Source organism: Microtus ochrogaster, unplaced genomic scaffold, assembly GCF_000317375.1.
Source record: "Microtus ochrogaster isolate Prairie Vole_2 unplaced genomic scaffold, MicOch1.0 UNK32, whole genome shotgun sequence".
In the NCBI taxonomy this organism is placed as follows: Eukaryota; Metazoa; Chordata; class Mammalia; order Rodentia; family Cricetidae; genus Microtus; species Microtus ochrogaster.
The window spans coordinates 3368854-3393119 of record NW_004949130.1 but is presented as its reverse complement, the minus strand read 5'-3'; the positions used below and the strand labels follow the sequence as shown (position 1 = coordinate 3393119).

At 47.8% G+C, this 24266-nt stretch overlaps 1 protein-coding gene across 1 annotated transcript in view; it reads left to right on the top strand.

Moving 5' to 3' along the window:
- The window catches only part of Pepd (peptidase D), a 136693-nt gene that overhangs the window by 25830 nt on the left and 86597 nt on the right, over nucleotides 1-24266 (top strand). Inside the window, exons 5-7 of the mRNA XM_005368427.3 lie at nucleotides 1979-2026; nucleotides 4212-4273; nucleotides 16460-16504. Of these exons, the coding sequence (XP_005368484.1) occupies nucleotides 1979-2026; nucleotides 4212-4273; nucleotides 16460-16504 (155 nt within the window). The remainder of the gene's footprint in view (nucleotides 1-1978; nucleotides 2027-4211; nucleotides 4274-16459; nucleotides 16505-24266) is intronic.

Here is a 24266-nt window from a genome sequence, read left to right as displayed (position 1 = left end):
TGTTCTCATATATATGTATTACATATAAACTACATATGCCAGGATGGTCACACAGTATTTATAATAATTCATCATTAGAAATAATTTACATGTCCAGCAGAGGGAGAGATTAAGTAAATGATGCTGAGTCCATTCAGAATTTCCTATAGACACATGGTAACATCTAGGCTTTGCTCTTTCTTTCTAGAGAGAAAGAGCGTGTGTGAGTGAGTGTATGCGTGTGTATGTGCGTGGAGGCCAGGAGAAGGTGTTGATTCCCCAGAAGCTGGACTTCTAGGGGTTTAAGGAACCAACTTGGATCTCCCAGAAGAGCAGTCAGAGCTCTTAGTCATTGTGGCATCCCTTCTGTCCTGGCTTTGCTACTTATTAACTGTGAATTTAGGCAAATTCTATAGTCCTCACACAGGCATTTTCATCTGAGTCCTGGACGTCTTGTAGCAGCGTTTTTATGGGTGGTTAAATGAGGTGATGTGTATAAGATGACTGACACGGGCCGTAATCAAAGACTTATTGAACGGTTACCATCCCCAGTGGTAGTGACTGCTAAAAATTGCATGTTTGAAGAATATTTAATGACAGGAAATAAGCGAAGCATATAATTTCATATGATGCAAATGTCATTACAGTTCTCTGTTTCTATGCACAGAGCTGAACTGTCTCTGGGGATGGCAGGTGCATCTTCTCTTTCATGGCTTTCAATATGTTCCAGCTTTTCTCTGGGAGCCTTTTAGTATTGAAAAGTGCACATACTTATGTCAAAACTCATCAAAGTATCCACCTTAAATACGTGCAGTGTAGAGTGTTTCAGCAATAGTGCAGCCAGTCCGTTCCAGCAGCCCACCTTCCTCTTCTGTGTTGAGGGTGTCAGAGAACTTACGGTGGGGGTGAGGAGCATGACTGTGTACAGCCGGCCAGAGGACCGGATTGCTCCAGCAAGGTGTCAGCGCTCTGGGGTGCAGGTTTCCTAGCTGGTGAATGATGAGTGCTTTGGCGGGAGGATGGATGACAGTCAGCTGAGGGTGGGTAGAGAAGGGCGTGACTGAACCTGCTTGCGGGGCTGCGGTGGGGTGTGATGGAATGCCAAGATGGTGGAAGATGACCCAGCCGTCGGTGAAGATGAGCAGAGATGAGGGCAGGTGGGCCCTTGTCCTCTCACTCAAGGTACTGGAGAGGAAGCATTCAGCATGCAGGGCAGAGACCCGAGTGGGTGGGTGTGGAAGCTAGAGTGGAGTTGAGGAACACTAACTCCCCTCTGTTTAGTCCAGGAGATCAGGGGCAGGCAGGGAGTGAGGCATCTGCCCCGAGGACAAGAGGCTGCTGGGGCTGGTATCGAATGGTGTGGGTCTTTCTGGAGGGCAGGGAAGCCGCACACAGGTATTGGCCTTGAGAGTGGGCAGCTCCAGCTGTTGGAGCCAGGGATCTGTGTGGTGCCTGGAGGCAGGTCGCGTGATAAGGAGTGTGCCGGGTTTAGCTTTGCACCCTCTGTACTGTACTGCAGCGTGGGACTTTCCAGAGTCCATCTGCTTCTCTGAGCCTCAGTTTCCTCGTCTTAAGGTGGGGTGACTGTGGTACCTGCTCCACAGATGAGTGCCGTCTCCGTTCCACTGTGTTGATGCTTGGATTGGTCCCGCATTGCTGTGACAAGACACCGAGACAAACAACTTGAGGAGGGAAGGGTTGTTCCAGCTCAGTGTCAGAGGGTTTCAGCCATGGGTGCAGTGTGTGATGGCAGGAGCACGTGGTGGCGAGTATTCCCGGCACAGCAGACCAGGAAGCAGAGGGAGGCAGGAATCAGGAGCCATAGAAATGTTCTTTAAATGCCACCCTGTGACCTGCTTCTGCCAGCCAGACATAGCCTCCTAAAAGATTTGCAGCCTTCAAAGTAGTGCCACAAAGTAGCCACTTAAAACATGAATCTGAGACATTTCCGATTCAACCCTGAACACTGCTCTAAAGTGGGTTTTCTTTTGATTTTCAGATTGCCAGTGTCCTGACCTCACAGAAGCCCTCTGCCCTCCTCACATTGGTAAGTGGCTGGTGTGCAGGAGCCGTATAGTACTTGGCATCAAGGAGGTGTTTGCAGGGAGCCAAAAGCCTGCCTCTGCTGCTTGGAGGATTGTACAGTAAGAAGCTAGGCATAGAGGGAGGCTGAGGCAGGACAAGCAGAGATAGAGGCTAGCCTGGGCTACATAAGACATGGTCTCAAGTAAACACAGAAGAGAAACTGAGAAATAGTCATCTGTGGTAAGTAAGGACACTGGTGTAGTCCTAATGGCTGCTGTGTCTAAGATGCTGTCCTCATGTCTGCATGTGCTGTATCTGGTCTTGTGGCCACAGTGAGCAAGGCATTGCTAGCATTCCTGGGATTAAACCAGCCTGGGAGATGTAACCGTATCCAGCTTAAGCTGATGGCATTATTTATTGTCACTCTTTATTCGCACCCTGAATCCCCTATGATAATACAGTCTGAAAAGCACACTCTTGAACCTTAAGGAGAGCACAGCCTGGGGTGGGGCCAGTGTGGGGGTGGGCTCCTGGTGTCCAAGCGGGGCTTGGGAGGTGTAGTTGTCCATTCGTCTACCTGGACGGTAGGACTCTCACACACAGAGCCCTTCTTGCTTCCAGAATTACCCTTCTTTCCTTTGTCGACTGACTTATACAGTAATGCCAACCCCTCCATGTGTTCTCTTTGCTACGTGCTTCTGTGGCTAAGCATGGAGGCTAGCTGTCTTGATTGCGGTCAGAGCTGGCCCAGTGTGTTTCATCTGGGATCTCAGTTGGACAGGGACCAGCTTAAGATTCTTGAGAAAGCTGTGGCTGCTGAGTGTCTCCATCTCTGGGGTAGCTTGCTTTTCTCTGAACCCCTTGTTTTGTCTCAGTGTATGGCTGCATTCCCGTTGGATATCTGCAGACAGTTAGGAAAAGGAGGCAGATGGAGGCTGAAGGCCGTAGTTGTCCCTGTGTATCTATGGAGAGTTGGTTCCCAGACCCCCTGGAGATCCCAACAGCACAGGTGCAGGAGTCTCTTTTATTCCATTTAACCTGCGCATACCCTCCCATATCCAGTAAATCATTGCTAGGTTAAATATAACATCTAATGCAATGCTTAGTGCCTGTCTTAGGGTTTCTGTTGCTGAGGTAAACACCATGACCTAAACAGGCAACTTGGGGAGGAAAGGGTTTATTCCATCTTAGAGCTTGTAGTCTAGCATCTCGGAAGACAGGGCAGGAACTCTAGCAGGACAGAGACCTGGAGTTGATGCAGAGGGTATGAAGGAATGCTGCTTACTGGCTTATTCCCCATGGCTTGCTCAGCCTTCTTTCTTATACCGAATAGGAACACCTGCCCAGAGGTGGCACTGCCCACAATGGACTGGACCTTCCCACATCAATCATAATCATTAAAAAGCCCTACAGGTTTGCCTGCAGGCCAATCTAATGGAGACATTTTTAACAGCCATGGTTCCCTCCTCTCAGATCACTCTAGCTTGTGTCAATTGACATAAAGCTAGCCAGCACAGTGCCCTGTGTGTAATGTTACACTATCTTGTTTAGGGGACGATTACAAGAAAAATCTGCAGCTGTCATTGTTTTTTTTTTCGGGGGGGGGAGTGTTTTCTTTTTTCGAATATTTTTGTTCTATGATTGTTGACTTTGGTTAAGGTGTCTCAGGTTCTTGCTTGTCTTGCCCAGCTCCTGCCTGGGCCTGAGTGTCTGAGTAGTGTAAGCAGTGTGCTCTGGCCCATCCAGACCTGTCCCTTGCTGTGTACCTGGGATGCTGTAGATCTGTGGTGCCTCTGCTTCTTCTTCCTCTAATTTTCTTCTTTCTCTTTTTGTTGGTTCCTGCTTTTGTTTTTGAGACAGAATGTCTGTAAAGCCCAGGCTAGCTTTGACTTGGTGATCAGCCCTCCTCAGCCTCCCTAGAGCTAGAACTACAAGCATGCACCGCTGTCTTTGGATTTCTCTGTGTTTACATTGAATGGGGAAAGAAGTTCCATTTTGGCCCTGGGGCCCAGCTTAGAGTTACCCTGCTGTGGAGTCTCTGCCAGGGAAAAGCTAGAGGGGCAGGGCATGCTGGGCTGTGGTAGGCCTCCTTGTTCTCTTCCATTTGAGTATGGCCGGAAGAGGCAGGCATCCTGAGGCAGGCCTTGGGAGGGCCCGGTGGTCCTTGTGTGACACACCTGTTCTCACACCCCCTTTTCTCCCCACAGCGTGGTGTCAACACAGACAGTGGCAGTGTCTGCAGAGAGGCCTCCTTCGATGGCATCAGCAAGTGAGTCCGACCTTTGTCAACTGATCTTTCCCAGACTGGCCGCACGGGACATGAAATATGGGAGGGTGATAAAAATGGATTTGATCAAGTGTTTGGAGGAAATGTGTAGAGAAATAATTTGTGTAAAATCACTCCGTCTTTTGCCTTAAGAAAAACACCCTTTCTTATTGGGCTCCATCTTGGAAGAGCCCTGGAGCCCTGGGCACTGTGTGGCAAGAGTAGCTGTTTTCTTTGTTTTTTACATTGATCGATTGGTTGTATGTGTATGTGGCGGGTGAGTGTAGAGCCATGGTGTGTGTGGAGGTCAAAGGACAGCTTGTGGGGTCTGGTTCTTTCCTTCTGTCTGTAGATCCTGGGAGTTGAGCTGAGGATGACAGGCTTGGGCAAAGCAAGTTTACCCTTTAAGGCAAATTGCCCACATCCACAGCCAGCCTTGTTTTGTTTTCTGTTTAGCCCAGGCAGGCCTAGAAGTGCTCTGTGCTGTGGCTCTGAGTTTTGGGGGCCAGCCCAGTTCTCAACAACTCCCAGTGTCTCCCACTGCCCTAATCCTTAACTCACTCCCCAGTTAGGCTCTGGGTTGAGCCTTCTAATCCCTACTTAGGAAGCGGGTGCCCTCTCTGGGCAGTCTCCTTGTCACCCCTCACCCATGCCCCCAGAGGGTGCTGCCTGCTGGCTGCACTTGTGCCACCAGGTCAGACTGGGTCCTCAGGTCTGAGCTGGAGTAGCCTGGCTGCTACTGTTATAGTTGGGCCCTTGAGGAAGCAAACAGCCCTCAGCCATACTGTTGCACCTGAGCCACAGTGTCCCCAAGCACAGGTTCTCTGTAGCCACTTTGTCCTCTGTTGTCCTTTTGTGGACTGAGGTGGTCCCGGAAGAAGCTCCTTATGTTTATGTATGAGTCTCAGCCACAGGAGGGAATCTGTATGTGCGATGGAGGGTGATTAGAAGGGATTATGAGCTCATGAATATGTATCGTTTCTCCCCTGATAAGAGCTGGGGGGCAGGGGCACTGGGTATCCAGTTTGCTTCTTTCACGACACAAACTGCTTAATCCTCTTGGGGATTTGCCCTAAGTGGCCTGGTAGTGACCAGTTTAGCTTGCTGAAATGCCCATTGCCTCCTCACTGTCTTCCCCTCCTAATGCCCCAGAGCTGCCAAGTGCCTGCGCCCCAACACCCTGCTCACTTTTCACAACCCACACCATCTGCAGCCTCTGCTCGGGTCTCAGCCATGTGGGAAGGGCATACAGGTGGCTGGTTCTCACTGACTGGCTCTGTGACTTTGGCTACCACATGTAACACGGCACTGCTTGACAGCACTGCTTGGGTGGTGGGGGCCAAAGCCTGCTTGGTAGCTCAAATCTGTTACCCTATGAGCCTTGGTCTCCCCAACTGTGTGATAGCCAAGTGGACCCAGCATGGTCAGTGGCCTGATTCCCATTTGACTGTAAGCTGCAGCGTCTGAACCCTGCCTGAGAGGATGCTGCCTTTCCCAGACCAGGGTCTACGGATTATGTGACTGGTGAGGTCCTGGGGTGAAGCTGCTGTGGCAGATCTCTGCTGTACTGGGAAGTTTCACCAAAGAAGGCAGGTGGGACCCCACGCAGTCATCACAGTCACTGGGGGGCCTCACTGAGAGGATTCCCTGCTGCAAACTCCAACCTTGCTCTCCTCTCAGCAGATCCCAGCTTCCGCCCCTAGTTCCTCCCCTGAGTCTTTTTGGTCATTCTCAGAACCTCAGGGAGCTTGTGCCCTGTAAGCCTCCACTCCATTGACATCTTGAGGTTTGTCTGGTTTTGTTTTGAGACAAGATCTTGCTCTATAGCTTAGGCTGGCCTGGAGCTCACAAGTCTCCCATTATAGATGTGTACCGCCACGTCTAGCTTGGAGACCTTTTCCTGAGAGCCAGGGGCTGCCTTACTTTTCCACAGTCTTCCCACTCATGGGATGCACCTATCTGGTGAGGGGCTGCCTATAGTGTTCTTCAGGCCCCATAGCAGCTGAGCTGGTGTTGTAATAGGAGTGGCGGGGCTGCGTCCCCAGCACCCCGGCCGCCTGCTAGCTTATGCCCGAAATAACAACACACAAACTGTATTCATTTAAACACTGCTTGGCCCATTTCTATCTAGCCTCTTCTAGGGTAATTCTCACATATAAATTTAGCCCATTTCTAATCATCTGTGTAGCACAGCTAGGTGTGCTTACCGGGAAGATTCTAGCCTACGTCCATCCTGGGTCGGAGCTTCATCGCGTGTGCCTCAGAGAGCAGAGCTATCACATCTACCCGGGAGAGCGGAGCATGGCATCTCTGAGGCGTCTGCCCCTGAGAGGAGAGCTGTCGAGTCTTAGCTCACTTCCTCTTCCTCCCAGCATTCTGTTCTGTTTACTCCTCCCACCTATGTTTTAACCTATGAGGGCCAAGCAGTTTCTTTATTGCTTAACCAATGAAATCAACAGATTGATATATGACACTCCTACATCAAGCTGGGTGACTGCTTTCCATGCTGGGTATGGGTTGGCTTCTGCACCCATGTGATGAGCTGTTGGCCAGAGTCTGACCCATGATCTCTGCTTTGGTGCGTCTGGCCTGTGTATGGTACCCATATTCTCTCCTCTCTCTGGTCCGAAGTAGGCTTGTCTCTTATACCCCTTTTCTATGGGCCTCACCTCTCACTCTGTTGCCTTTGTGTGCTTTTCAGGTGTTCTATGCTGGGACAAGAGCCTTCATCAGTGCCCTCCATTCTACATTCCATGAGCACTGACTTCGGGTCCTGGCACTGGTTTAAGTGCTCCCAGGTCCTCTCAGCTAAAAATCATATCTGTGTTCCTGGGCTCTGGGTGTAGCCCATTCCCATGCCTCTCACCAGGTAGCTAACACCTTATTTCTGTCTCCAATTGGTCTCTGAGTCAGGCTATGGAGAGACCTTGTCCTCAAGGGCCACCATGACTCAGGACAGCATTTACCTGACTGCCGAGTGACCCAGCTGTTTGCTGGATAATAATAGTCCGTTTCCTAAGCAAGATGAGTCTTGTGTTGTCCTAGTTTCCAATGTGCAACTGCTCTGTCCCCTCTCACCTCTCACTGCCTAAATGAAGCTCCACATTCCTGGTGCTTTTGATCTCTTTAAATGTCTCTCTTGAAATGCCTCTCCATCTTGAACCTATCTGACCTTTTGCCTAGATGGCTACTCAGGTTTAGCTCTCTCCATCTGTCCTCATGGCCTCCCAGGCTGCTGTTTCCCTTTGGCCTACATGAGGGAGGGGTAGCAGTAGCCTTAGTAATCTACCGTTCCCAGACCCTCCCAGCCAGGGAATTGGTTTGTGACTTTACTTCAGAGTGTGGCTTCATGGGGGTTACCTACCTGGGGTACTGTCCCATATGTGTAACCTCAGCTTCAGGCCTTAGGCCTCCTGAGGCCCACAGGAGAGTGTGTACCTGGTCTGAGAGAGGTGGGGACAGTAGACGAGCAGAAGGAAGAGGGAGGTGGAAGTGAGGGAGGAGGTAGACATGTCGGAGGTCAAAGAGATCTTGCTAAAGCCACAGGTCACTGGGCTCATAAGAGGATATGGCGTCTGATTATTTTGTGGTCTTTGTGTTGAGTGAGGGGTCTGCCCAGCCCGTGGTACCAGGTTTAGCCCTGTGGTCTTTGAGTTGAGTGAGGGGTCTGTCCAGCCTGTGGGCCATGCTTGGGGGCCCTGCTGGATCAGAGACAAGTTCCAGGGAGCGTTTAGTAGAAGGCCTCTCCATCTGGTGGACAGGAGCAGGGTCAAGTACTCATTGCCAGGCTCTGCTGTGGGTACAAGGTCTGGTGTGTAGGCTGGAGCTGGGAGAGGTAGAGATGGGGGCAGACCTGAGTGAAGAAGACTTGAGACCTCTTCTTGTGTACTCCAGGCACAGGGTCCCTAGAGCAGTCAGCTCCTGCAACCCATGACTAAGTCAAATGGCATGGATCTTTGTTAGTGTCCGGGGAAGTAGATTTTAGGGCAGTTCCTGAGACTGGGAAACTGACCATGGAGGTTCTATGGAGCGGGCATGTGGCCTGAGCTGAGGGCCACCCATCCATCAGAGTCAAGACATGTAGTGGGGATTCTTCCCTGGTATGAGCCCATCCCCCTTCCAGACAGGCAGAACCTGTGCCCATGGGCTCTTCGTGGAGACAGCAAATTACAGAGTTCACCGTTCATGCCGTCATCTGAGAGAGAAATACGGTCCTTACTTCACATCAGCTGGCTACTGAGAAGAAGCGTATTTCTTATCTTTTGGCATTTAGTTAAATTGCCTTGCATATTTGAAGACAATTGGTTACAAATTAATTCCATTGAAATAAGCAGTTAAATATGAAATGCTGAATTTGGGACTTGCTAATGCAAGGATATTAATATTCAATGATGTGAATTTTAAAACCCAGGAAGTTAGAGGGACATTATTAAAACTTGACGATTTACAGCAAAATGCCAATTTGTGGTTTGAGGACCATGACTTTTGGGTAACTGTTAACTTTCATATCAAGTTAATATTTAGGATTGGATTTCAAATTATGGCCCATGGAAATCTCCATGATGGGAGAACCTGCCCCAGCTTCCTAGCGGGTGTGTTTGTGTGTGTGTGTGTGTGTGTGTGTGTGTGTGTGTGTGTAGTGGTGGGAGTGGGGTTAGAAACCTTAGGGTAGGGGTGGGAGGAGATAGAGGCTCACCCTGGGCCAGGCCCACCCTGTTCACCCTTACGTTGTCCACCTTCCCCTTCGAGGATACCCTCTCACCCTCATGGGCACGGTAGGGTTTTGGGTTTGTGATTTTTTTGCATAATGAACATATTCTCATTAGTGAAAGTGCTACTAGCACTGAGGCCACAATGTGGAATATCTGCATGCATTGCTTAGAGTGAAATCTGTCCACACAGACTCTTGACTCTTCCGTGTATCCGAGTGTGTTTGTTCGTTGGAATTCTATGTGTCTGTTGTGTGTTTGCCTTGGTCTGTATGTACCATTTGTGTCTGTGTGTCCCTGTTTATGTGGTTGTGGGTCTTTACATATATGTGTGTCTGGCTATTGGAATGAGTGTATGTACTTGTCTAGATGATCCTGTGTGCTACGTATGTCTGCCTTTGTCTGGGCATAGGGAATAATTCCTCCTTTGTCTGTATTTCTGATTTCTACAGTCTCACAGTTAACTACAGTCTCTCGTAGTCTGAAAATACTACATGGAAAATTCTAGAAATCTATAATTCATAAGGACCCCAAGTCAGTGCTCATGGCCTTTAGGATAGGGCACTCATTGAAGGCTCCTGTCCCAGCTTAGGAGCCCCGCAGACCATGCATGGGGTAACAGAGTAAGAGGTGAGGCCCAGAGAAGGAGGCACTAGGGGACAGACATGGGAGGGGATGGGAATGCTGTGCACAGGCCAGGCACCCCAAAGCACGCAGCCCACTATGGAACTCTATTCTCAGGTCTCACTGTGTAGTCCAGGCTTGCCTCAAACATAGTCCTCTTATCTCAGCCCCCTGCATGGCTGAGGTTGTGTGCGTTGCTATGCTTGGCCAGTTCATAAGTTTGTGTTGTTCTGGGTTCCATCTTTCATCCTTTATCCGTGGTGCTTGTGATACTCACCCATCAGTCTCTCAGTGGCTGTCTCTGTTATCAAATCAGCCAGTACTTGTGTTCAGAAAGCCTTATTTTACTTGTAATTAGTTTTCCAAAGCACAAGTCTATTGATGCTGGCAGTCTTATTCTAGTATGCTGTAATTGTTCTGTGTTATTATTACTTATTACTAGCCTCCTACTGTGCCTAATTTGTAAATTAAATTTTGCCATAGTTATGCTTGGGGGAGGGAACCATGATCTATTTAATGTTAAGTGCTATCTGTATTCTCAGGTATCTACTGGGGTTCTAGGAATATGTTCTTCCTAGCACACAGGTGACATATCTGTCCATCTCTATTTAACTTGGATAGCTCCTTCTCTCTCTTTTATTGTTTTTATTAAGCTATATAAGCTATATATTTTCCCTGTTCCCCTCCTTCCCTTTTCCCTCCCCCTCAACCCTCTTCCATGGTCCCCATTCCCCCAATTTAATCAGGAGATCTTATCTTTTTCTATGTCCCATGTAGTTTAGATCCATGTATGTCTCTCCTAGGGTCCTTTGTTGTCTAGGTTCTCTGGGATTGTGAATTGTAGGCTGTTTTTTTTTTCTTTGCTTTAACTCTGAAAGCCACTTATGAGTAAGTACATATGATATTTGTCTTTCTGGGTATGGGTTACCTCATTCAATATGATGTTTTCTAGACCCATCCATTTGCCTGCAAATTTTAAGATGTCATTGTTTTTTTTTTCTGCTGGGTAGTATAAATGTACCACATTTTTGTTATCCATTCTTTGATCAAGGGGCATTTAGGTTGTTTCCAGGTTCTGGCTATGACAAACAAATCTGCTATGAGCATAGTTGAGCACATGTCCTTGTGGCACAATTGACCATCCTTTGGATATATACCCAAAAGTGGTATTGCTGGGTCTTGAAGTAGGTTGTTTATTAATTTTCTGAGAAATTGCCATACTGCTATCCAAAGGGGCTGTACCAGTTTGCACTCCCACCAACAATGCTTCAGTGTTCCCTTTACCCCACATCCTCTCCAGCATAAGTTGTCATCAGTGATTTTTATCTTGGCCATTCTTACAGGTGTAAGATGAATTCTCAGAGTTATTTTCATTTGCGTTTCTCTGATGACTAAGGATGTTCAGCATTTCCTTAAGCGTCTTTCAGCCATTTTAGATTCCTCTGTTGAGAGTTCTCTGTTTAAGTCTGTACCCCCATTTTTTACTGGATTATTTGTTCTTTTGATGACCAATTTCTTGAGTTCTTTGTATATTTTGGAGATCAACCCTCTGTCTGATGTGGGGTTGGTAAAGATCTTTTCCCATTCTGTAGGCTGTCATTTTGTCTTGTTGACCGTGTCCTTTGTTTTATAGAAGCTTCTCAATTTCAGAAGGTCCCATTTATTAATTGTTTCTTTCAGTGTCTGTGCTACTGGGGTTATATTTAGGAAGAGATCTCCTATGCCAATGTATTCAAGGCTACTTCCCACTTTCTCTTCTATGAGGTTCAGTATGGCTGGCTTTATGTTGAGGTCTTTGATCCATTAGGACTTGAGTTTTGTGCATAGTGATAGATATGGATCTATTTTCATTTTCATACATGTTGATATCTGGTTATGCCAGCACTATTTGTTAAATATGCTTTCTTTTTTTCCATTTGATATTTTTTGCTTCTTTGTCAAAAATCAGGTGTTCGTAGGTGTGTGGATTAATATCTTGGTCTTCCATTCGGTTCCATTGGTCCTCCTGTCTGTTTTTATGCCAGTACCAGGCTGTTTTCAGTACTGTAGCTCTGTAGTAGAGTTTAAAGTCAGGGATTGTGATATCTCCAGAAGTTCCTTTATTATACAGGATTGTTTTGGCTCTCCTGAGTGTTTTGCTTTTCCATATGAAGTTGAGTATTATTCTTTTAAGGTCTGTAGATTCCTTTTGGTAAGATTGCCATTTTTACTATGTTAATTCTACCTACCCAAGAGCATGGGAGATCTTTCCATTTTCTGGTGTCTTTTTCAGTTTCTTTCTTCAAAGATTTAAAGTTCTTGTCATACAAGTCTTCCCCACTTGTTTGGTTAGAGTTACTCTGAGATACTTCATGCTGTTAGTGGCTATTGTAAAGGATGATGTTTCTCTGATTTCTTCCCCAGCCCTTTTATCAGCTGTGTACAGGAGGGCTACTGAGTTTTTTGAGTTAATCTTGTATCCTACTGCATTACTGAAGGTGTTTATGAGTTATAGAAGTTTCTTGTTAGAATTTTTGGGGTCGCTTATGTAAACTGTCATTTCATCAGCAAATAGTGCAAGTGACTTTTTCCAATTTTTATCCCCTTGATCTCCTTTTGTTGTCTTATTGCTCTAGCTAGGACCTCAAGAACTATATTGAATAGATGTGGAGAGAGTGGACAACCTTATCTTGTTCCTGATTTCAGTGGGATCGCTGTGAGTTTCTCTCCATTTAGTTTGATGTTGGCTTGCTGTTTATTGCCTTTATTGTGTTTAGGTATGTTCCTTGTATCCCTGCTCTCTCCAAAGTGTGTCTTGGATATCTCTTAAGTACACATCTCTGTATGTCTTCTGTCTAGTCTTCTAAAGCTCACAGCTGTCTGTGTGTGTGTGTGTGCGTGTGTGTGTGTGTATGTGTTTGTGCAGCTGTGTCTGTGTGCCATCATCTTACCCTGTTCTACCTTGCTGCCTGTGCATGCATGTGTGTTTGCACAGCCATGTCTGTATGCACGTGGGTATATGCATTGTGTGAAATGAGGTGCAGCTAGCTGTTGAGTAGCTAGTCCACAATTGTGAGATGGGAGGAACATCTGTATTGTCCTTATTTGTGTGACTTGCTGCTGTGTTCTCCATTCTGAGCTACATTGGCTGTCTATAGTCTCTTTGATACTCTACAGGTAGGAATTTGATTCTTTTGTTCTCAGATTCATTTATTTTTATTTTATGTGTATGAATGTTTGCCTGCATGTATATCTGTGCACAACATGTAGGCAGTGCCCTTAGAGGCCAGAAGAGGGCGCTGGATCCCCCAGAATAACTAATGGTTGTGTGCTGGTAGGGGCTGGGAACTGAATCCAGGTTCTCTGTAAGAGCAGCAAGTGTTCTTAACCACCGAGCCATCCCTCCAGACCCATGACTTTGATTTTGAAGTATTTAAGTTGATTTTGAACCCAGATGTCTTGCTTGTGTACTTCAGGGTCTCTAAAACTTCAGAAATGAATCCTCTAAGGCTGCTGGTACCTTTTCATGACCATCCCTGTTCCTTTCCTTGGTCAGGGTAAGGCTATTTCTTACAACCATGGCATTAGATCAGTTCAAATTCCATCTATGAGGCCATGGAGAGTCCCTGGGCTGTATGAAGTCAGGAACTCACAGCTCTGCCTATGCCTCTGTGGAAGGGATTGTGGAATCCACAAGGCCAAGGGCTTACCCATGGGTCCTCTGCTGATTCTTGTGAATAGGGTTGGTGTGCTCACTGAGTTATGTGACCACCATCTTTATCAGTTTGGGAACATTTTCATCACCCGAAGGAAGCCCTGTGCTCCCCTATGGTCAGTGTCATTTCTCCAGGCCCCCCTCCAGCTTCTAATTACCTGTCTCTGTTTACCTGACGCTTGATGATAAATGGAGTTAGCCTGTTTGTGGGCTTTGCATCTGATATCTTTCTCTTTTCATTTTGTGTGTGTGTGAGCAAGTGTGCGTGTATACATGCATGTGTATATATGCACGTGTATGTTTGCATGTGTCTGTTGGTAATTTTTAAGGCATTACAAGCAAAAGCTACATTTCTGTTCTCTCCATATTTACCTATATGGTCACTGGTAAAGGTTAGTGACCCCTGTTAAAGGTTTATTTTTATTCATATCTGTGTATGTGTATTCAAATCTGTGGGAGTGTATACATGCATATTTAGTACCTGTAGAGACATTACAGGGAATTAGATCCCTTGGAACTGGAATTATAGGAGCTACCCAAAATGGGTCCTGGGACTCGAACTTCTTTTTTTCTGGAAGAGCAATATATGCTTCTACCACCAACCATCTCTCTGGCACCAACCTCTGCCTTTAAAAATAAACCAAAAAATCCCCCTTTTTTACATTTATTCATTTGTGTTTGTGTGCATATGTAATGCGTGTTGTTTATGTGGAGGTCTGAGGACAACTTGCGAGAGTTGATTCTCTTTCACCAAGTGGGTCCCAGGAGTTGAAGTCCAGTCATCAAGCTCACAACAAGCGCCTTTACCCACCGAACTATCTCCCTGGTCCTTCAGTTTCCTGTTTCTTCATGTAGAGCCATGCCACTCTGTAGTGCCTGTTCAGGCTGAAGGAATTCTTGGAGGACAAATGTATTAGAGAAGATTCCCTCATATTTTGTTTATCTGAGGTGTTTTAATTCTCCTTTTTTTTTTTTTAAAGCAGTGCAGGGAGACTTTTTGAAGGATTTTGCCATAACTGTAGTGAACATGCTCTAAGCTGTAGTCTGTCCTTTCCTTCATCCCCATCTTCATAGGAGTTGATGCCTACTTCCTTGTATTTCTTCTCTACAACAGCCATATCCTTCTGACCTCAAGAAACTCACCTTTCCATGTCCTTCCCCTGATAACAGTATACAAAAGTCCCCTTGGCATACTTCAAGTCAAACTCGTGGTCCGTGCAGGCCCAGGCCTCTACAATGGCAGGCATATTGCTCAAAATACAAAGCACACTGCGCTCTGGCCAGACTCCTAGGCACCACACTGAGAAGCAAGTAGTTGATACCAGCCTTGAAGTCCATGGGACACCAGTCCACATGGCTGCTATTCTTAGTCTTGGTGTCAGTGATGGCGGTGTTCCCATCCTTGGGTGGCACACTTCCACAGTATGGGAGACGGCAGGCCATGTGTCGGGCTGTGCTAGGGTCACGTGTTACCATCTGATTGGCAGGTCCAGAGCAGCTGTTACTGATCTCTGTTAGGAATAGTTCTCACAGTGGCCTCTGCAGAGACGGCGGGGCATAGGCAGCCGAGGGGAAGTAGGTTCAGGGGTAGGGTACAAGCTGCTCTAGAACTCTGTCAGCTTCATGGTGGGGCCCCTTTGAACAGTGGCTCCGTTACGATGGAGGAAGCATTTGAGTGAGGAGCGGCTGAGGTTGGCATGGGTTGGGGGTTTGATGTCACACAGCCTCATTGTCCTCCAGGAAGCCACAGTTTAAGTGCTCCAGGGGGTTTGGGGATCAAGTTGGAGCTATAGGGTATGAACACTTGGAGAACGCCAGTTCAGACATCTTGCCATAGTCAATAGAGAGCCTCTGCTTCAGCAGTGAAGTAGAATAAGAACCTTTAAAGCTGAGGAAACCAAGGAAGTGGCAAGTCCCATCTGACTTGGTCATCTTGCTAGTGATGTAATGGACATTGGACATAGTTGTTAGTGGCATCATCTGGGTAGCATAAGTCACTTTGGGTCATTTTGGATCTCATCAGTCGCCATGGGCTCCAGATCTACAAAGACTGTCCGTGACTCACGGATTCTGGTCTAACAGAAAGAGGTGAAGGAGTTGGACACTTGTCAATCAGACTGAATCCTGTGTCCCAGACAGTTGGGTTCACAGCAGGTCTTACCCTTCTGGCCATACAAACTGACATGCATTCCCACATGATGAGCCCTGATGGTGCTTCTCACATAGTCAGGGTCACAGGTCACAATGAGACCCTTTTCTTTCATTTTTGAAGCATATCTTTGCTGAAATTTCTTTGTTCTCATTTTTTTTTCCTTTCAGTTCTTTGAACGGTCTCCCACTGCCTTCTGGTTGTCATAGTTTCTGGTGCGGAATTGGCGCTGATCAGAACGCACCAGAATCGTACCCTGTGTGTGGTGAATTGAGTTTCTCATTATGCTTGCAAGATGCAGAAACTCCTTGATTGACAGCTGTGTTGTATCCCATCAGCCTTTTGTAAGGTTAGAAACTGAAAGTTGAACCATTCAGTTGTAGAACCTTCTCATTAAATCCCAGTAAAAAACCTTAAAACTTCAAAGTCTAACCACTGTGAGTTCAGGACCACCAACATATGCACTGTTGTTTGGCATTTTGACTAGGGTATATCTTAAGAGACTGTTAAACATGATGATGACTCAGTCCCAGGGATCCAACACTCTGTTCTGGCCTCCACGAGCACCAGGAATGCACACAGGGCACAGATACCCATGCACCTGAAATGAGTTTGTTTTTAAAAATAGATGGGTAAATTTGTGTTTTCATCACATTTGTGAAAAGCTCAGTTTCCTCATCCCAGTATTCTTTCTGGTTCCCCCATTATGTGTGTGTTAATGAACTTGATAAAGGCCTGTCTAGTAGGGAAGAGGACCCCTCTTTTATTTATTTTTTTTATTTTATTTATTTATAGTCAAATGCTTGCTCTCCAACTGATCACACTTAGAGGTGGCAGCCCAGGCTTTCAGGCCTGCAGGAGGCGAGCAGCAGCTTTCTCTGGGTCAGAGAGTCAGGAAGTTAAAAGACGGGGCTGCTTTTGGCCATGGTATGTTTGTGTTGAATGAGGTACTTCTCATTGGGATCTGATATAGGCCATCCAACTAAGGCCATTGTTGTATTTTCTCTCTATAGATTCAATGTCAACAACAGAATTCTTCACCCAGAGATCGTGGAATGGTGAGTCCTCAGCTTGTGACTACCTGGGCTAATTGTGCTCAGTTCGTGGAGAATGGAGACAGTTCTTTTGACCACCTTTCTTAGAGAACCATCTTGACATGTGGACCACCCTGTTACCCATGTTCTTCATGGCTGTGGCTCTTCCGTAGGCAGCTCTTACATGCAGCACGGCTGGCTTGTCAGGTGGCTTTGGGGGTGAACCTTCTCAGGCTGGGTGTAGCTTCTGTATGCCATTGCTTTTCTCTCCAGGCCATGAGATGCTCTTCGATGGCAGCAGAACAGTTTTTCTTTGTTGAGTGGCTGCCCTTCCTGTGGAAGTGGGAGAGAGACAGGCAGACTCCACTGGGAGGGGTGCAGAAGGCTTCTCACTTCTGACCCTGAGTTTGTGTGGTGACATTTTTCTGCCTAGTTGGGAGATTTGACTTGTGAGCCCTAAAATGTAGGGATACTGTGTGCTAAACACAACGGAGGTGAGGGTGGTGCATGATGCGGTGGGGGTTGAGAACCGTGGGCTAGGGAACCCTATGTTCAAGGACATGGGGGGCCTTGTGTGGCTGTGCAAACCAGGGAAGTGGACCCTGAGTGGATGGAGGGACGTTGTTGCTGAGAGGAGAAGAAAGCGCAGGAAACGTGAAGGGCTTAGGAGAGTACAGATCAGTTTGTATCTTAGCCTCTAGCTGGAGACTCACTCGAAGGAGTGAGAGCCAGTTGCACTGAGGGGACTGCTCAGGAGCCACATGGCCATGGGCCAGCAGGTAACAGAACTGAGAGTAACAGATCTGGGACTTGTCTCGGGTGAGTTGAACTTGAGGCAGGTGCCATGGGAGACTGGTAGAGACCCAGGAGCAGCTGACAGGTGTCAGTAGTAACCCTGGCCCTGCGCCTGTCACAGCCACTCGGTTACACTCTGAGGATGGAGACTATCCTCCAGGTTCATGGCATCTCTTCTTCAAGTAACCAGTGTCCATCTCTCTGTAGCTCACTCAGCAGAACAAGTCCCGAGTATTCGGAATTGTCCTCTGTCCACCATCTGCCTCACTGTGATTTTCCCCTGAGGTCATTGACAGTGGGCAGTGTGTTGGAGACCACAGCTGGCTTCTGAGCTCCAGCATCTCCCTGAGGGATGAGCCATTAGTTCGTCACTTTAGAGCAAGCTCACTCTAATTCCAGTGACATTTGCGAGGCTCCAAGGTGGAGTCTGCATTTATAAGAATACCGCTCAGCTTTATTAAAGCGAGCAGCAAAAAGGACTTATTTGGCATTTGATGGTAGTAGAACAATTTCAGAAATGTCACATTGTCCTTGCTGCCTCAGGGGTGTGTTTTAATAGCACAGGGCCCAGTCTCTGCAGGGATACAGTTGATCTTGGCAGATCCATCATAGCCACAATTATTGCCCTCCTTGCCAGACCCCAAGGAGGGGCTCAGGGTGCAGCAGCAGTGGGTCCTTCATCTCCCAAAGCAGGCGGGCTTTCTATGATATTAAAGTACCATTTGGTGTCACATTTTTGGGAGTTCTTGGGTTTCGCTTATTTGTTCGGGGGTGGGGTTGTTACCATGCAACTCAGGCTGGCCTCAAACACGAGATGTGCCTGCTTTTTCATCCCCAGTGCTGGAACTGTAGGTCCATGCCACCACACTCAGCCGCTCCTAAGTCTAGAATGCTCTGGGTGTCTGCTCTCTCCTACTCGGCCCCATGGAGGGAATCTGACAGGGAGACTGTCAGCTCAGGTATAGACTAGCCCCAGTCTCTGTCCCTTTCAAGACCACTGTACAGAAGTGTGGTCATGCCCAACTTATGGTAAGAATGGAAGGGTTTGCCAGTCCCTGTTTCTTCATCTGCAATGCTGATGAAGTGATTGCATGGTATAGTGATTATATGAGACAGGAGTCAAGCTGGCGTGCCTGAATAGCGCTGGTCCCTATCGAGACTTCCCCTGCAAGGCCTGTGCTCATAAACACTGGATGTGCCACTCTATTTCAAGAGGTTGTTGCTCCTGATATATGAGGCAGCTGCTCTAGTTATCCCCATACTACAGATGAGGAAACTGAGGCCCAGAGAGTTAGTGACTCACTAAGGAAAAGCCATGAGTCCAGGCTGTTGGCTTCATAGTCTGACATAGCCTCTTGTTGCTCAGCTAAATGCCCTGGAGTCTGAGGCTTACCTGAGTGCCAACTTTCTCCTAGCTCACTCCTAGCCCCTTTGGAATCCTTGGATTGAGTCTAGAGTCAAGTACAGCAGGGCCAGAGAGCAGGGACTGTGCAGGAAAGCATCCCTGGCATCCACCACAGACCCAGATAAGCATTTGGGCATGTGGGGGCTTTTTCAGGACCAGTCTGATTGGGAGGTCTCCCGGCATGGGAGCCGGTGCTCAGGTTTTGTGTTTAGTTTTTGGGTGGCATTCATTTCCTTTGTGTGACTGTTTTATTGTTTTCCATCCTCTCAAGCGGCGCCTTTTTTGATTTCCTGTAAATTCCTCCATAATTGTACTCTTCCAACAAACACAAGATCATAACTGCACATTTCTTTCCTTTTGCTCAGCATTGCGGCCGGAACGTATAGGTCAAAAGTTGAATCTCTCTAAGAGCAGGCATGTCACTGCCATAATTCAGGCTGGGCTTCTGCTTTGCTGTTTTGTAGAGGATGAAATTGATCTGGAGGTAGGGTAGGAAATAAAAGGAGATGCCTTCATTCTTCTCATAGCTGCGTGCCAGGGGCTACAGCTAAGTACTCACGGAAGAGTGAGTGTATCCATGGCTGCTGTGTATCTCCTTCGGTTTTAAGTGAGACCGTGTTCATTTGAGTCATGCGCCGCTTTTAGAAGTGTTAATTACATGGAGTTAAAGCGGCCTGCATGCATTAAAATGTGGCCTGTAGGTACCATTTCTGTTCCCCTGCCTACTGCCTGTACAGGATATAAATAAACTTTAGGGGCTCAGGACAGAGGTGCACCAGAATATGTCCCAAATTTGTGTGCAGACGATGACCTCGATACCTAGCATATGGGAAGTACAAACCACCGTCTGTCTCCTTCGAGTAGTCCTGGCACCCTTCACAGATCCTTTATGTAAGGACTGGAGATTCCCCAGGCAGAGATAGTACTTGGTTCCTGCACACCAGAAAGTGGGGGGACAGGTCAGGGAGTATCACTTGCCCAAAGTCCTGTACCAGACATCTGACCCAACAAATTGGATCCGGTCACTAGCCTTAGGAACCAAGCAGAAAGGAGTGTAGTCACCGTGACTGCATTGGGAAGATGGAGAACAGGAGTCTCAGCCATTGGTGAGCGTCATGTGAGCTTTTGAGGGGGGCAGGTAGGATTGAGAAATTTGTACAGTTAAGGAGTTTGGGTCAACTTGGGGGTCCAGCTGATCCTTGTCTCAGTTCTGGTTCTGGCACGTGACTCCAGAGAAGTCTTAGCACTTGAGGGAACCATCTGTTTCCCATGAGATGTTTGCTCCTCCTTGGACAAGACACCCTTCCTTTCTCAGTGTTCTCAGTCTTTGACACAATTGCCCATTCAGGGGGTGATCTGTCTGTGAGGCTCTTCTGTTCTCGGGATGCAAAGTGACTGCAGGCTCAGAACTATAATTGGGGACGTTGACATGTCTTTGCGGAGTATCTTAGTTAGGTGTCTATTGCTGTGATAAAACACCATGACCAGGCTGGAGAGATGGCTCAGTGGTTAAGAGCACTGGCTTCTCTCTCAGAGGATCCAGGTTCAATTCCCAGCACCCACATGGCAGCTCACAACTGTCTGTAACTTCAGTTCTAGAGGGTCTGATACCTTCATACAGACACAGATGTAATCAAGACACCAATGTACATAAAATAAAAATAAATCATTTAAAAAAAATAAAACACCATGACCAAAAGTAACTTGGGGAAGGAAAGGGTTCTTCTGGCTTCTTGCACTTGTATATCACAGTCTATCATTGAAGGAAGTCAGGGCAGGAACTCGGGGCGGACCCTGGAGGCAGGAATTGAAGAAGAGAGCATGGAGGAGCGCTGCTTACTGACCTGTTCCCCACGGTTTGCTCAGTTTGCCTCTCATGCTCTCCAGGACCACCTGCTTAGGGACTGCATCACCCACAGAGGGTCAGGCCATTTCACATCAGTCATCAGTCAAAATAGTACCCCATGGACTTGCTTACAGACCAGTCTTATGGGAGGCATTTTCCAGATTAAAATTACCTTTACCCAGGAATGTCTAGGTTTGTGTCAAGTTGACCAACAACCAAGCAAAAAACAACCAGCACAGGGTGCTAGACTAGGATGTTGTAAAGTTCATAGTATCATACCTTAGTTAATCTTTAGTTTTGTGTTTGAGACTGGGTATCACTATACAGGCCACACTGATTGCAAACTCTTGAGCCTTCTGTTCCCTAGAGGCTAAATACCTAAGTTACTCTCTATGCCTTCAGCCTTGAATTGGGGGGGGATGATCTAGGTCAAGTTTCATGGGATTGTAGACAAGCATTCCTTCAGTCATTAACGTGACCTTGAATAGGAATCTGACCCAAATAAAGGAAACATTCACAGGACAAGAGCAGAGACACAAAGCTTCCTCCTGCTCTGTTTGCACCAGTGCCCAAGGAGGAGTCTGTACTTTAGCAAAACCTATGTCTGAGTACCTGTTCTGTGTGCACCATTACAGCCCAGTCGGGTGTGGTCCAGGTGTCTGAGTACCTGTTCTGTGTGCACCATAACAGGCCCAATTGGGTGTGGTCTAGATGTCTGAGCACCTCTTCTGTCTGTGCCATTACAGCCCGAGTCAGGTGTGGTCCAGGTGTCTGAGCACCTGTTCTGTCTGTGCCATTACAGGCACAGTCTGGTGTGGTCCAGGTGTGGAGTGGACTTCCTCCCAACTCCTCTAGGGGCAGAACTTGGCTCTGATTTGTTGGAGAGGACATGCTGGAGGAGCCTCCCAAGGGCATGGAACGCTAGCCAGCCCCTTTCTTTCCCTCCTGTTATTGTGCAAGCTATCTCCCTTTGATTGCTCAGTCTCCAGTGTGGAGGGGATGTTTGGGGCAGGGCCTGGGGAGTCCTTTGGCATTGAACTCCTGCCCAACTGGCTCCCACAGAACCATTCCCTGTGCATTCATCTTTGGGAGAGATGGAATTCCTGGCCCTTTTAATGGGTTTTATTCAACAAGCTGGCACCTTGATGCTTAGAGACTGATCTGGGAAATACTTCATCCTGTCTTGCTACTATTTTAATCAGTGCTGCATTCAGACCTCAGTTAATTGATGTCTTAATCCTGGGTTTAATGCCTAGAGGCAGTTTTGTGACCTGTGAATATTTAAGGAGAGAAAAAGATTGCACAAATAAATCTCTGCCTCGTATAGTTCTTGTCATTTCAGGCCTGTGGCAGGAGACTCTAGTTTCTAGTTCCAGGGTGAGGCCTGAGATCCCTCGTCTCCCCTCACACACATTGGTGCCTCTGTGTATGTGGAGGGGACACATGTATGTGTGTGTATAACTACTCTATTACTGAGCTGCATATCCAAGCCATTGGCTTTTTGCTATGCCCAGGCTGGCCACAAACTCATGATCCTTTTGCCTCCACCAACTGAGTGCTCAAGTTATAGGTATGTGCTGTCAGAGCTGGTTTGTTGCTGCCTTTCTGTGTGAGCAGCCCCCTGGGTATAATGATACTCACAGCCATTATCCCACAGCCAGGCAGCACCCACATCTCCTAGCACCTGTGCCTCATTCCCCATCTCTAAACTCAAGCTGCCTTCCACCCGAGCTTCACAAAGGACTCAGGTTGTCTTAGCCTGCGCCCTGCTCAATGATTGCTTCCCTAGGAGGCGGCCTTGACCTCTCATAGTGGTGTCAAACTAGTAGGTGGATCATATAGCCGTCTCATGCTTCCTTAGATGATGAGTCCTTCCCTCAGGCTCTGACCTATAGAGGAGCACACCCTTTCCTTTTCGCTCAGACATGGTAGACGTGGCCTCATCATCTGGGAGAAGCTGTGCAGTCTACTGGACAGACTAAGTATTGTCTGCAGTACCAGAGCTTGTGTTTTGTATAAACCAACCAGGTAGGGTAGGCACTATCCCTGGCACCCGGGAGAATCCGCAGGCTAAGAGCACCCAGGACTGTATAATTAGTTACATCAGCACCTGCAGATACCTGTTTAAACTTAGATTAAATCAGGAGGGCCAAAGTCCAGCCAGGCCTCTGAGTTCTACCTTTCCAGGGTCATTTGCCTTAGTTATACTTTTGTTTGGTTGGCTTTGCTTTTCTGTATTTGTTTTTTGAAACAAGTATCTCTAGGTAGTTCAGGCTGCCTTCAAATTCCAGCTTCCTGCCCCAGTTTCCCCAGTTCTGGGATTATAGGGATAGGCTACTCCAGCTCGTTTGGTTTTTTGTTTGTTTGTTTTTGTTTTGGGATTTGTTTTTTTTCTTTTTTAAAGTAGTCCTCATAAATCAGTTAGAGTCTTACTGGCAGGCCTCTGAGCCTCCAGCCCCACTGGCTGCTCGTGAGCGTATCTCTGCTTGGGGAGAGAATTGTTGGGATCTGACCTTCTTTCTCCCACGGTGGAGATGGCAGTCCACTGTGGGGAGGAGCCAGGGGTGAGTGGGGAGGGGTAGGGGGGTGAGAGTAAGATAATTGGTGTCAGGGGTCTAGCCTGGGCCTCTTGTAAGGATGAGCGTGGGGAATAAGGGTGCTAGAGGGGGGTCTAGCCTGACTCTCTTCCAGGGATGAGTGTGGGGGCAGTAAGGGCACCAGGGTGTTCTAGCATGAACCTCTTCTCTGCTGCCAAGCAGCAGTTCCCAGGAGGTTGTCCTGCTGGCCCGAGAGGACAGCAGTCCAATCCTGGTGGGCGCCCCCTGGCACTGAGTGGGACTGAAGAGGTACCTGGCCAGGACTAGGAAGGCAGTGGCCTCCTTTAGCCTACCTCCAACCCCAAGGTGAGAGACAGGATCTCACTGTGTAGCCCAGGCTAGCCCCAAACTCGTGCTCCTCCTGCCATGGCCTCTTAAGTCCTGGCGGTTACAGCTGTATCTTAGCATGCCTGCCTCCTCTTTTTTCTGGAAGTGAGGTCAGTCATGCTTCAAAAGTCCCCAGCCTGTGTGCTGTCGTGCTATTCAGACAAAGACTGATGAGTGCAAATTCCTCGGCTCTGGGCCACAAATGTTTGCCACTGTCCCTGCTCTTCAGGTCCACTCCAGCCTTTTGAAAGACACTTAAGGAGGTTCTCAGTGCATTCATTCTAGGAGGATCCTGGGAGCAGAGACGGACTTGACCTGGAGGGGATGAGGGAGCCCTCTCCAGCCTTGAAAAAGTTGCTTCCTGGCATCTGGGGGTCACTGAGCCAGGTGAAAGGGCAGAAACTGGTTCCTGACAGAGGAGAGGCTGCGTGCAGTTGCCTGTGAGAAACAGTCAGGGTCATGGTGTTTTCCTTCATCTAAGGGCTAACTAGGGGCTACTAAAAGTTCGTGAGCAAGAGGAAAGCAGGACTGCCCTGCCCCACCACGGCCCCAGATTCTGTGTGCAGCAGGCAGGGTTGGAGCTGACAGTCCGCAGATGCAGAGACGGTGTGTGGGAAGCTCTGCAGGTGAAGGGCAGCCTTGGGCTGTCAGGAGGCCAGAGGGCAAGGCCTGTGCCAGGGGTCTGCCTTCAGCTGCAGGAGGGCTGTGAGACCAGAGCACAGTGGGAACGTTCCGTGTTGGGTTCTAGTGGGAGACCTAGTCCGTCCATTGGCTTATACCAGAGACCGGGAGAGGTGTAGAAGGCAAAGTGGAAGG